Source organism: Pelodiscus sinensis, chromosome 13 (genome assembly GCF_052426305.1).
Source record: "Pelodiscus sinensis isolate ZL-2025 chromosome 13, ASM5242630v1, whole genome shotgun sequence".
Taxonomy (NCBI): Eukaryota; Metazoa; Chordata; order Testudines; family Trionychidae; genus Pelodiscus; species Pelodiscus sinensis.
This window is the reverse complement of record NC_143064.1, coordinates 30,287,137-30,299,730: the sequence shown is the minus strand read 5'-3', so window position 1 is coordinate 30,299,730 and position 12,594 is coordinate 30,287,137. Positions and strand designations below refer to the sequence as shown.

The window sequence follows — 12,594 nt, the reverse complement described above, 5'->3', positions numbered from 1 at the left end:
TGGAGTCCATATTGCCAGCACTGGAACTATTACAGAGACAGGTAATAAGATGATACAGTTGATATCACAAGTTGGAGTAAATCTGTTTTAATCATGGAGTCTCACAGAAGCCCTTTTGTCAGCTGGGTTACGTCTACACTGGCCACAATTTCCGGAAAAGGGATGCAAATCAGGTGAGTCAGGATAGGGAAATCCGCGGGGGATTTAAATATCCCCGCGGATTTAAATAAACATCTCCGCCGCTTTTTTTCTGGCTTGGGGAAAAGCCGGAAAAAAAGCGTCTAGACTGGGGCGATCCTCCGGAATAAAGCCCTTTTCCGGAGGATCTCTTATTCCTACTTCAAAGTAGGAAAAGGGCTTTATTCCGGAGGATCGCGCCAGTCTAGACGCTTTTTTTCCGGCTTTTCCCCAAGCCAGAAAAAAAGCGGCGGAGATGTTTATTTAAATCCGCGGGGATATTTAAATCCCCCGCGGATTTCCCTATCCTGACTCACCTGATTTGCATCCCTTTTCCGGAAATTGTGGCCAGTGTAGACGTAGCCCAGCTGACAAAAGGGCTTCTGTGAGACTCCATGATTAAAACAGATTTACTCCAACTTGTGATATCAACTGTATCATCTTATTACCTGTCTCTGTAATAGTTCCAGTGCTGGCAATATGGACTCCAACATCAATGAATTGTGGCCAGTGTAGACGTAGCCCAGCAGAGTTTCTAAAATCTGTTCCAGTATCTATACAGCTTTTCTCTGAAAAAGACAGTGATGGAGGGACTGGGATAGAGGTTAGAAGCTCTGCAGCTGCTTAATTTTCTGTGGACACAAGTATTCAGGATATTGAAACACTAAATAAACAATCCTTCTCCCGAACAACACTTGGATAGAGAAAGCAGTTCTCTGGGAGAAGTGTACTGTATCATCATCTTATATTTACACAGCACTTTTCATGCCCTTTACAGATTAACATACACACGCTGCATTCATTTCTGGAGTGAACTGCAACAGCTGTTTTACAGCACACATCCATGTTACATAATGATTTTGGAAGAGTACCATATCCATGTGAAATTAAAGGAGGAATTTGGGAGATGGAATGGAATTACCTGACTTGGAATTTGGCCAGGACACCAGGGCTAAGAGTCCTGTATTTATGAGCTCTTAAATGATCATGAGTAGTCAGGACTATGGTTTTACAAATCTCTTAAAATAAAGAACCTCCACAGCAAAGTGAACTCTAGTTTCCTTCTGGGCTTGTTCAGTTCTAACTTGGAATGTGAGTACATGCCCTACACTACAAAGTTAATTCGAACTAACGGGCATTAGTTCGAATTAACTTTCACAGGCGCTACACTAGCGCTCCGCTAGTTCGAACTTAATTCGAACTAGCGGAGCGCTTAGTTCGAACTAGGTAAACCTCATTGCACGAGGACTAAGCCTAGTTCGAATTTACTAGTTCGAATTAAGGGGTGTGTAGTCCCTTAATTTGAACTAGTGGGAGGCTAGCCCTCCCCAGGTTTCCCTAGTGGCCACTCTGGGCACCACCAGGGAAACTCGTCTGCCCCCCTCCTGGCCCCGGAGCCCTTAAAGGGGCACGGGCTGGCTACGGTGCCCGTGCCAGGTGCAAGCCTGCCAGCACCCAGCCAGCAGACCCTGCACCTGGCACGCCATGAGCCAGCCACCCGATGCCCCCCAGCCTTCCGCCTCTTCCCGGGACCAGGCTGGCGGCTCTCGGGAGCCTGGCCAGAACCACAAGAGGTGGGCATCCGCCTGGTCTAGTGCAGACATCGTGGACCTCGTCCACGAACTCCGCACTAGGCACAGGAAAGTGGCCGTCTAGGGCAGGAGAGCTGCCAGCCTGGCCACCCAGGAGCAGGTTTGCATGAAAATCAGGGTGGTCCACTGAGACCCCCGACCCTGAGCCCTGAGCTTACAATGGCCGTACTGGGTCAGACCAAAGGTCCATCTAGTCCAGTAGCCTGTCTGCCAACAGCAGCCAACCCTAGGTACCCTGGAGGGGATGGACCAAAGACAGTGACCAAGCCATTTGTCTCGTGCCATCCATCTCCAGCCTTCCACAAACTTTGGGCAGGGACACCATTTCTAACCCCTGGCTAATACCACTCCATGAACCCAACCTCCATGACTTGATCTAACTTCTCTTTAAACTCTGTTCTAGTTGTAGCCTTCACAGCCTCCTGCAGCAAGGAGTTCCACAGGTTGACTATTTGCTTTGTGAAGAAGAACTTTCTGTTACTAGTTTGAAGACTGCTACCCATTCCTTTCCTTTGTTGTCCTCTGGTCCTTCTATTATGGGAACTAATGGAGAACTTTTCTTTATGCACCCTCTCCACACCACCCTTGCTTTTATAGACCTCTATCATATCTCCCCTCCATCTCCTCTTCTCTAAGCTGAAAAGTCCCAGTCTCTTTAGCCTCTCTTCAAATGGGACCTGTTCCAATCCCCTGATCATTTTAGTTGCCCTCCCCTCTCCCAGCTTCTCTCTTCCCCTCTCCCACCTCTTTTTCCCAGTCTCCCCCAGTTTTGTTCAATAAAGAAAGATTCTATTTTTGACCACACATTTTCTTTATTTTGTACATCAGGAAGGGGGGCTAGGGAAGGGTAAGTGGAAGGAGGTGAGGGAGGAATGGGGCACGAGCCCCCGATGGGGAGGACTGGGCTGGCTCTGCGGGCTTCTCGGGGTGGAAGTTCTCCTGCAGCCCCCCCGATTGCCCCCTCCCCCCGGATGGCAGCCTGCGGCAAGTGCAGCCGGGCTGATGGCCGAGTGCTGTGATGTGCCGAGTGTGGGCACTCAGGGCACTCCAAGCCAGGACTGCTTTGCAAGCGGGGAACCCTGAGAACTGTCTGTCTGGGGTGGGGGTTGGGTCCCTTTAAGCACAGCCCTCGGCTAGCCTGAGACAGCAGCTCCATGCTCTAAGTCCTCATCTGATGCCCTGCCGGCACTGCTTCTGGCCATCCTTAACCTCTGTTCAGGGTCCACTCTGTGTGGACATGCTAATTCGAATTAGCAAAACGCTAATTCGAACTAGTTTTTAAGTCTAGCTGCGCTAATTCAAATTAGCTTAGTTCGAATTAACTAATTCGAACTAAGTTCGAATTAGCGCTGTAGTGTAGACATACCCTTATAGCTTGTATTATGGTATAATACATGACCTTGCACCCCCCAAAATTTAACATCATCTTCCTCTACTCACATCCTAGAAATGAAATGGTTAAGAGCATATACAAGTTCTGGGCCTTTGCTGGCTCTCTGGAGCCCCTTATGGTTCATGCAAGGCTTTATATTTTGAATACAGGAATAGGAGTTAGGCCTAGGACCGTACTCACTTCTACCTGACTATAGATGAAGTATGTGCCGTCCACCAGTACCTCCAGCTCCCCACTGCGTGCATGCAGCTTAAACACCTTGGGGTTCATAATGATGCGAGACCAGTCATTGAGCACTCCACCTGAAAGATCTCAGTATGAGAAAATGGCAGTCATTCAGTACCCGTCAAAATGAAAAGCGCAATAGCAACACAAACACAGTTATACAGATTACAGATAGCTTACATACACAATACATCTATTAAAGAAGACTAAAGTTGTGAAGTCAAGCACTCAGAGTTAGGAAATGCCAGAATTAAGGATGCCAGTAGATCAGCTGCTTTCTGTGTAAGCATTTTGATAGTCATTAATTTCAAGGTACACTGTTTGTTGCACAAGAAGTTGACCCCTACCTCATGCAGTACTCACTGAATGACAGACATTCAATACAGGTTGAACCTCTCTTATCTGGGAATCTCTGGTCTGGCAACATCCTTGGTCCAGTAGCACCACAGATGTCCCAGGACCAGAGAGTCTTGGTGGAAGCCTGGTCGCTGGGAGCCCTGCAGCAGGGGCTATCTGGCAGCACAACCAGGAGCCTAGCAGCCTCACTATCGCCAAGTGGCTCAGCAAGGAGCCCAGAAGTGCAGCAAAGAGCTCGGCAGCCCTGCTACCACCCGGTGGACTTGACCGGTCAGGTTGGGAAGCAGTTGTTTAACAGGAAGAACAACTGGGAGAATTCATGAACTAACTGAAGAAAATAAGAGAAAGAACTACTTATCCAACAAAGATAGATTGCTAAAGAATACCGAAGAACACTGTCTCTGGCCAGCTATGGCAAGAAAGAACTGAAGAGGATGGGCTGCTCATGTGTGGTATCGGGTCACTGAATGCACGCGACCTGGGCATCATGCATTCATGGCCCCAGGACACTGCTGTAAAAGACTCTGGTTGCCTTTGCAGGGGCACACCAACACCTCCTGTGGAGCACTCACAGGGACATCTCTCAAAGAAGTATAAAAGAACACACAACTCATGGTATCCTTGATATAAGAGGTATAAGTTTGGTATAAGTGACTGATCCACTTACCATATTTCAAGTCCCCTGAAAGCAGGAATCTCTCCATGAAAGCTTGGTATAAGTGACTTAAGACCACACAGGAACTCTGTAGCAGAGATAAGTAAAATCCTATTCTCTGGGGCAGCATTGAACTGCCTTTACCATGAGACCATCTTCTCTATTCCTGCAGTCCCCTGGCCTCATTTCCTGCAGAATTTCCAACTTCTTTAACAAATGAGGGAAAGTCCTACATATAGCAGCCTAATTTGCTACCCAACCCTGATTCATCCCCCAGAGCAGGTACATCCTTTGCATTGAATGAAGTGAGGTCATGTGAATAGTATTTGATCATGTCTGTCTCATAAATGCATATGCACAACAGGGTCATATTAAGTTTGCATGGGCAACCTTAATTCTGGCATTTCGTAACTTTTGAATGCTTGACTTTGCAACCTTAGCATTTTTTTTTCATGGTTTCTTTGTATGTAACTTTCTAGATTTTTTTAAATAATAGATTCGCAGCACAGGTCTCTATCACAAGACCTACTGGAGTAATTGGTGGTAATAGTAGACTGTTATCCTCCATATGAGCCAGCCACTAGAGGCGATGAGACACACACATTGCTGATTGTTTTCACAGCTATTTGCTGACAGCAGAGGACTGTTGGGATCCACAAATAATGTTTCAATTTAGAGTTTCTGTGGCGGAATGTGCTCTACTGGTTATAGACTGTTCTACCCAAAGTTTTCCCATGCCTAAATTTTTTGTCCCAGTCCATCTTTGTTCCTATCCCCTCCCCACCCAACCTTCCTTTCCCCTCTTCAACTGTCTATATTCAGGTGAGTGTTTCTTTCCTCTCCTCAAGGTTGCTTGGGTGACAGCAAGGGAACCTTGGAGAGTGCAGAAGTGCTTTCATTTCTGGTACCATGTACATTAGCTCTCAAAAGCTGGCAGGATAATTCCTGTTCATAAGCTTTGTGGGAATGGAGCATGTGCACTGTGGGTACCAGGGAGTTCTGTGCTGGTGGAGTAATCTTAGTACAGATGGAATGCTCAGAGAATGTTACTGCCAAATGAACATACTTCTATTGAGAATGTGCAAAGTATACTTTTCAAAGGCTTAGAAGCTCGTGAAACTGGGGTGCACCAAATCTCTTCTGACCTTTGAGTGACCCACTTGCTATATTTCAAGTGCTTGCTTGAAAGCAGGAACTTCTCAATGAAAGTTGTAAACATTAAAAAAATAATACAAAAATATGCTCTCTCCTAATATAGTTCTCCAAAATAGTTGAAAAATATCTCTGAAACTTCAGGGAAAAAATCAGCCCATAGTAGACACTTAGCATGAAAGTTTCTAGCACCAATGGTTAAAGTTTGGCAACATTAAAGAACAGAATTATCAGGCTCATGGATAAACACTATTTGTTAGGGGAGACTCAACAACATGGCCCTTGGGAAATTATGCCTTTTCAATTAGTTACAATTCTTCAGTGGTATCAACAAAGGTGTACCTTTTAGAAAGCCTTTGACAAGGTCCCACACCAAGGGCTCTTACACAAATTAAGGTGTCATAGGAAAAGAGAGAAGGCCCTCTCATTGTTAACAGGTAGGAAACAGAGCACAGGTTTAAATGTTCAATTTTCACAGTGGAGAGAGGTAAATAGCAGGGGTCTTCCAAAGACCTGTACTGAGACCAGTGCTGTTCTACACATTCATAGATGGTAAGAAGTGAGGTGGCAAAATCTGCAGATGATCCAACATTCCTTAAGATAGTTAAGTTTAAAGCAGACCAGAGGTACAAATGGATCTCACAAAACTGACTAACTAGGCTAGCAAACAGCAGATAAAATTCAAGTAGCACACACTAGAAAACACAAACCCAACTGTACATACAAAATTATGTGATCTAAATTAGCTGCAGAAGGTGACCCTGATGTCACTGTGGGTAGCTCTGTAAACATCTGCTCAATGTGAAGCAGCAGTCAAAAACAGAATTTCAGGAACCATTAGGAAAGGAAAAGACAAAATATCATAATGCCACTCTAAATCCATGGTATGTTCATGCCTTGAGTACTGCATGTAGTTCTAGTTGCACCATCTCAAAAGACATATTAGAAATGGAAAAAGTACAGAAAATGGTAACTTCTTCAGACAGTGCACAGACTATCTGTGGAATTTACTGCCAGGGGATGTTGTGAAGGCCAAAAGTATATCTGAGTTCAAATAAGTTCATGAAAGATAGACACCGATGAACCTATTAGCCAAGATGGTCAGAGATGCAAACCTATGGCCTGGGTATCCCTAAACCTCTGATTGTTAGAAGCGGGGATTGGATGATTGGAGATGGATCTGTAGGGAGTCAGCATGGCCTCCCACTGACTCAGAGGAGGAAACTCCTCCCAAAACCCATTGGCGGGCGGTGCCAGAACCATCCAGGCCCGCCCACAGGAAACAGGAAGGCAGGGCTGGAGGTATAAAGAGAGGAGCTCCAAGCTCAGTTAGGGTACGTCTACACTACCCTCCTAATTCGAACTAGCGGGGTAATGTAGGCATACCGCACTTGCAAATGAAGCCCGGGATTTTAATTTCCCGGGCTTCATAAGCATAAGACGGGCGCCGCCATTTTTAAATCCCGGCTAGTTCGAACCCCGTGCCGCGTGTAGCCGCGGCACGGAGTAGCTAGTTTGGATTAGGCTTCCTAAACTGAACTAGCTGTACTCCTCGTGGAACAAGGTGTACAGATAGTGCGGAATGGCTTGCTAGTTCGAACTATCTAGCCCGTGCCGCGTGTAGCCGCGCGGCACGGGGTTCGAACAAGCTGGCATTTAAAAATGGCGCCGGCCGGCTTATGCAAATGAAGCCCGGGAAATTCAAATCCCAGGCTTCATTTGCAAGTGCGGTATGCCTACATTACCCCGCTAGTTCGAACTAGCGGGGTAGTGTAGACATACCCTTAGAGTTTAGCTGCCGAGCAGAGCAGAGCAGAGGCTCTTCCCCAGCCCCAGCAGACAAAGGTCCTGCCATACTGCCCTAAAAGGGAGCATTGGGTTGGGGTGCCTGGGCTGCTGCCGGGCCCCGAGCACTGGCCTAGACTGCCACAGCTGCCGCCGGACCCAGATAACTGGACAAGGCTGCGGAAGCCGCTGCCTGGGTCCACAAACATCCCAGGATCCTTGCCATGCCCAGCCGAGTGGGCTGGACCACCCTGAGACTTATCTGCGCAGGACCCCGAGCCTATGGACACGCTGCTGGCACCTCCGTCCACAGCCGTCACGGAGGAGCAGCACCCAAGCCAGGTAGGCCCCTAGGGAAGTGGCCCAGGAACAGCCAACCCCGGGGTGGCTGAGGAAATGAAGGTCAGCTGGGCAGCACGTTGCAGCTCAGACCCCTGCTGACCCACACACCTGCATGGCGAGTTGCATACTGGATCCCCGCCGACCCAGTGGCTGCAGCGCTGCCACTGCTAAGGCCCTGGGTTGGGCAGGTTCCCCCTGTAGGGAAAGAAGCCTCTGTGCTTGTTGGCTCTCCGCCAGCAAGGAGACCCGACCCCTGGCTTGGTCTGCAGACAGGCCTGCACCTTTGAACCTTTTTACTGTTTCATTGTTTATTTGTTGCCTCACCCTAACCCAGGGTCTGGGCTCATAAACTGCTGGATAGCTTAACAGACACTGCTTAATTGACTTTGCTGCCCCACCCTGAACAAGGGTGTGGCACCTAGACTGCCACCTGGCCTACCAAAGACTGCTTAACTGTTTATTTGCTGCCCTGCTCTGAACAAGGGTGGGCTGCCAGAACTGATACTCAGCCTGCAGTCAGGCCCTTGAGGCCCCAGACTCTGGGGGCTTGTTGTGTGTCAGCATGGCCTCCCGCTGAGACAAACTATTACAGGATCACTTCAAAAATTGCCCTGTTCTGTTCACTGCCTCTCAAGCATCTGTGCTAGATACACCATTGGTCTCACCTAGGATGGCTATTCTCATGTTCTTATGGAGTCTCTTGGGATACTGCATAGGAAACGCAATAAGGGTTGCAGTGAATTGGCTTGGATCTAGGCAGGGGAGTACTGTACTTATCACAGAATTGTTCCTCTTCCAACACAATCACAGTAGTTGAACCAGAGAGAAAAAGGAGGATTCTGATGAATTTTGTGACCCACCCCAGGGCAGAGAGAAATCTTTATGTAAATTGGAGAGGGACATAACATCAGTTCTGATGGAGAAGAGACAATAAGCTCAATTTTACTGCAGGGAATAGCACACATACAGGATCAATTTTACCAGCAGAGGAGAATATAAGGTCAAATTTGCTGAGAATGATCAAAGGGAAAAAGGGTCAATTTGCTAAGTGAGTTGATGAAAACAGACTTAAGTTTGAGAGAAGAACATCAATTGGTTGCTTGGGAGGATCAACTAGATGAGGTGTGGATACTTAAAATAGATGAAACTGGACTTAGGGTACGTGTAGACTGCATGCCTCTGTCGCCAGAGGCATGTAGATGAGGCTACCAGGCATAGGAAAATGAAGCGGCGATTTAAATAATCCCCGCTTCATTTAAATTTACAAGGCTGCCGCGCTGAGCCGATCAGCTGTTTGTCGGCTCAGCGCGGTAGTCTGGACGCGCGGGTGTCGACATCAAAGGCATTTGTCGACCACCCAGGTAAACCTTGTAAACAAGGCATGTCGCCTCTGGCGACAGAGGCATGTAGTCTAGATGTACCCTTATATACTTGATAGATTGGAGGTCAGAGATTTGGGGAGGCTGAGGTGACAGTGCAGTGTGTAGGTAGATATTTGATTTGGAATCGAGGAGAGTTAGAGTAGAAAAGTCTGTTGACTGCAACTTTTGGGAAGGGAACAAAGATTGATTAGCAATATAGAATGTATTGATATGACTGTGAGCTGCAGAAGGGAATAGGGTGTTAGTGGACAGAGGATAGATTGCTGAAAAGTGGAAGCAGACATAGGATACATTCAGGGTTGCAGGGAGGGCAGACAATAGACTGGGGACGTACATGGCAAGTTATATGGGCTCATGGTGTTCTTGCATCAGGAATATTCCTGGCTCAGGGCTGGGCTCCAGCAAAGTTTGGGGCCAGAAAGAGACCCGGCCCCACCTGCCTCCCCCATGTACTTCCTCTGTGTCCGACAGCTCTGCCCACTGCCTGTTGGTGATTGAAAACATCACGGGGGCCCCCTCGCTGCCATCACCACTAGCAGCACAGTGGGGCTGGAGTGGTTCCCTGCTGCTCACTTTCTGCAGCTACCGGCACCTCCCTCTGGCCCCGGGGCAGGGGTGGGGGAGAGGGGAAGATATGTGTGTGCTGTTTTTGTGCTGCTCCTGCTGCTAGGAGCAGCCCACAGACATACTTCTACCCTTGACTGCAGGGACTTGCGTGCTGTCAGTCAAGCAAAGTGAGTGGCAGGAAGCCACTCTAGTCCCACCTTTCTACCAGTGGTGGCTGCGGGGGGTCCCCAAAGGATTTTAAATGGCCTGGGGGCAGCAGGTGGGCTGGGGGACACACATGGGGGAATAGGTAGAACAGCAGTGTGTGTGACCCTCCTTGTCCCCCAGGAGCCACTGCCAAAGTAAGCGTGGCACACCCCATTCCCTCCAGAGCCTACGTTCTCTTCCCCACCCCCATCCTTCCCCCCAAACTTCTGCCTCTTCTCTAGCCCCCAAACTTCCCCCCAGAGCCTGCCCCAGCAACTCCTTCTGCACCCCACCCCGTGCCTCAGGCCAGAGCCTGCAGCCAGATTCTATCCCACAGCCTGAACTCCTCACTCTCTTTTGCAGCCAAATTCCCTCCCAGAGCCTACTCCCCAATCCCAGACTTCATCCCAGAGCCTTCATCCCAGACCTACTCCTGCATCCAAACCACCCTCCCTTTCCCAGAGTCCCATCCCTCACCCCTCCTGCACCCAAACTCCCTCCAAGAGCCTGCATCCCTCCCCCCTAATCCTCAACGCAGCCCAACACCTGCTCCCAGTGCCCAAACTCCCTCCCAGAGTCTTAGGCAGCTGGGAGGAGGGTGTTTGAGTGGGGGAGGGGTGCAGGCTCTGGGCATCATGAAAATGTCTGCAAACCTGCTGCCCTGATTGGCAAAGATGTCTGGTTGGCTGTGGAAGGGAGAATGGGGACTGAGGATTGTTCAGTTGGTATGAAGAGGCAAATAATCTATTTGGGGATCAGCAAATGAGCAGAGGATGATCTGGGCTAGAGAATTATTTGGAGAAACTTGTGTTTAAGAATAGTGGAGAAGAGAATAGATGAGGCATAATAGATAATTGGATTGATGGGGCTGGGAGCAACAGAAAGTCTTACTCAGAGAGGCTAACAGAGGATGATCTAGAAAAGACCATGAGCTGAACTAGTGTCTCCTACTATATGGTATATTGTGCACACAGCCCAGATATGAAATTGAGGGTGTAGGATGGGACCGTTTTAGTGGTTGACAATCTCTTGTCATTCTTACCATTCTTTACTTGAATCGCTGACCCTTGGCCCTGGAGATGAACCACAGCTGGCTGCAAATAAGAGTACCACAAGTTAAAATTATCCAGATGCACTGATTCATTCCTCTAAATATCTTTATTTCTCTCTCTGTGGAATTGATGATTAGGACATAAAGCAGTTAGTGCAGATCTCCAGAATACTACTGGCTGTGATCACCTTCTCAAAACAAAGCAGTGAAAAGGTAAGCAAGAGGACTCTATTAATTTTCTTTGGATTTGAATGCATTCATTTATATTTAGAGAGTATAATTCATATAGTCCTTAGGTTTTCCATTTGAAGCTCCTTGTATATCAGGAATGCTTTTTGTATATGGAGTGGGTTAAAATAAACCAGACACAAGGGAATTTAAGGTATTTTGAGAAGGTGAGAAACAGTAAAACTATGCACTAAGCAGCAAATCAAGTGCTTCCTCTGGCATTTCCAATGGTAAAGGTGATTCTGGTCAGTTCTTTTAGTATAATTGTGAGTGTAATGACCATTTAGTATAAGATATTCATTCACTTAGGGTACATCTAGACTACAGGCTTTTGTCGACAGAAGTTTTGTTGACAGATACTGTCGACAAAACTTCTGTCGACAAAGAGCGTCTAGACTACATCCAGTTCTGTTGACAAAACAAGCCACTTTGTCGACATGACAGTATAGACGCAACAGACGGTGTAGATGCAATAACACCTTCTGTCGACAGAACTCTGTTATTCCTCGTAGAATGAGGTTTACAGCCATCGACAAAACTGCTGAATTCTGTCGACGTTATGTTGACAGAACTCAGTGGCAGTGTAGACGCAAGTATAGTTTTGTTGACAAAAGTCCACTTTTGGTCACAAAACCCTGTAGTCTAGACACACCCTTAGGTACCACAAAATGAACCTTTAGAAAATGTACCCTTGTAACATTAAAAAAAAATCTAGCCAACTCAGTGGGCATTGCCCCCTAAGACAGAGTCAACCAACCTGTGTCTCCCTGGAGCCTGCTTTGTCTGTGGCACCTGCAAAATAAGATATAAAAAAAATAATGAAGGCACTTAAGAAACATCTGAAAAATCAGTAGTTGTAAATCTGCCTACCGAGTACAAAACAGGATTTTCCCTCTAGAGCTAAAGGGGTGGGGAGCAAGGTTCCCTCTAAGCTGTGCACCCGCAAGCCTGAGCAGCCCTTTTCTGAGTCCCAAGCAGGCAGGGTGCTTCGCTAATCTGCTGGGGAAAGGGGTGGGGCACTTGCTCCCTGGGATGGAAGAGCAGGAGCAGCAGCAGCTGCCACCTGCTATACTGGCTCCAGCCTCTACTCCAGTCCTCCTCTCTTCTCTTCCTCCTCCCCGAGGGTCTGTAATGTGGGGATGAGTGAGTACTCCAATCAGAGGCAGGAAGTACTTAGGGGATCATGTGCCCACATCGTGGTGAAGCTGCAGGCTGAGTGGGGAGGTATCAGTTCTTCAGTGTCTGTCACCGGCCATGTGGGAAAAGCTGGGTAAGTTACAGGCAATCAGTCAACTTCTTTGCTTTGCTCCCAAATCCTCCCTTGCCCATTCTTCCCCCCTAGCCTGCCTGTTGGGGAATGGGCTGGGCAGGGATTGCTTGTTTTCCCTTGTGTCCACTCCCCTGCTGCATATTCAGAGCAAGACAGTTGCCTTTTTACTTCTCTGCCTTCTATTTTCCTCCTCCTCTCACCAATTTGCACCTCTCTCCCTGATAACAAGACA

General features: G+C 47.8%; 1 protein-coding gene across 4 annotated transcripts in view; it reads right to left on the bottom strand.

Moving 5' to 3' along the window:
* EDA (ectodysplasin A) overlaps positions 1-12,594 on the bottom strand; it is a 196,000-nt gene that overhangs the window by 8,000 nt on the left and 175,406 nt on the right. Inside the window, exons 5-7 of one of the 4 annotated variants that reach the window (XM_075940804.2) lie at positions 11,850-11,884; positions 10,856-10,907; positions 3,343-3,473 (exon numbers count right to left, since the gene is read on the bottom strand). In XM_075940804.2, the coding sequence (XP_075796919.2) occupies positions 3,343-3,473; positions 10,856-10,907; positions 11,850-11,884 (218 nt within the window). The remainder of the gene's footprint in view (positions 1-3,342; positions 3,474-10,855; positions 10,908-11,849; positions 11,885-12,594) is intronic. The other 3 variants (XM_075940805.2, XM_075940806.2, XM_075940808.2) reach the window with 3 other exon arrangements.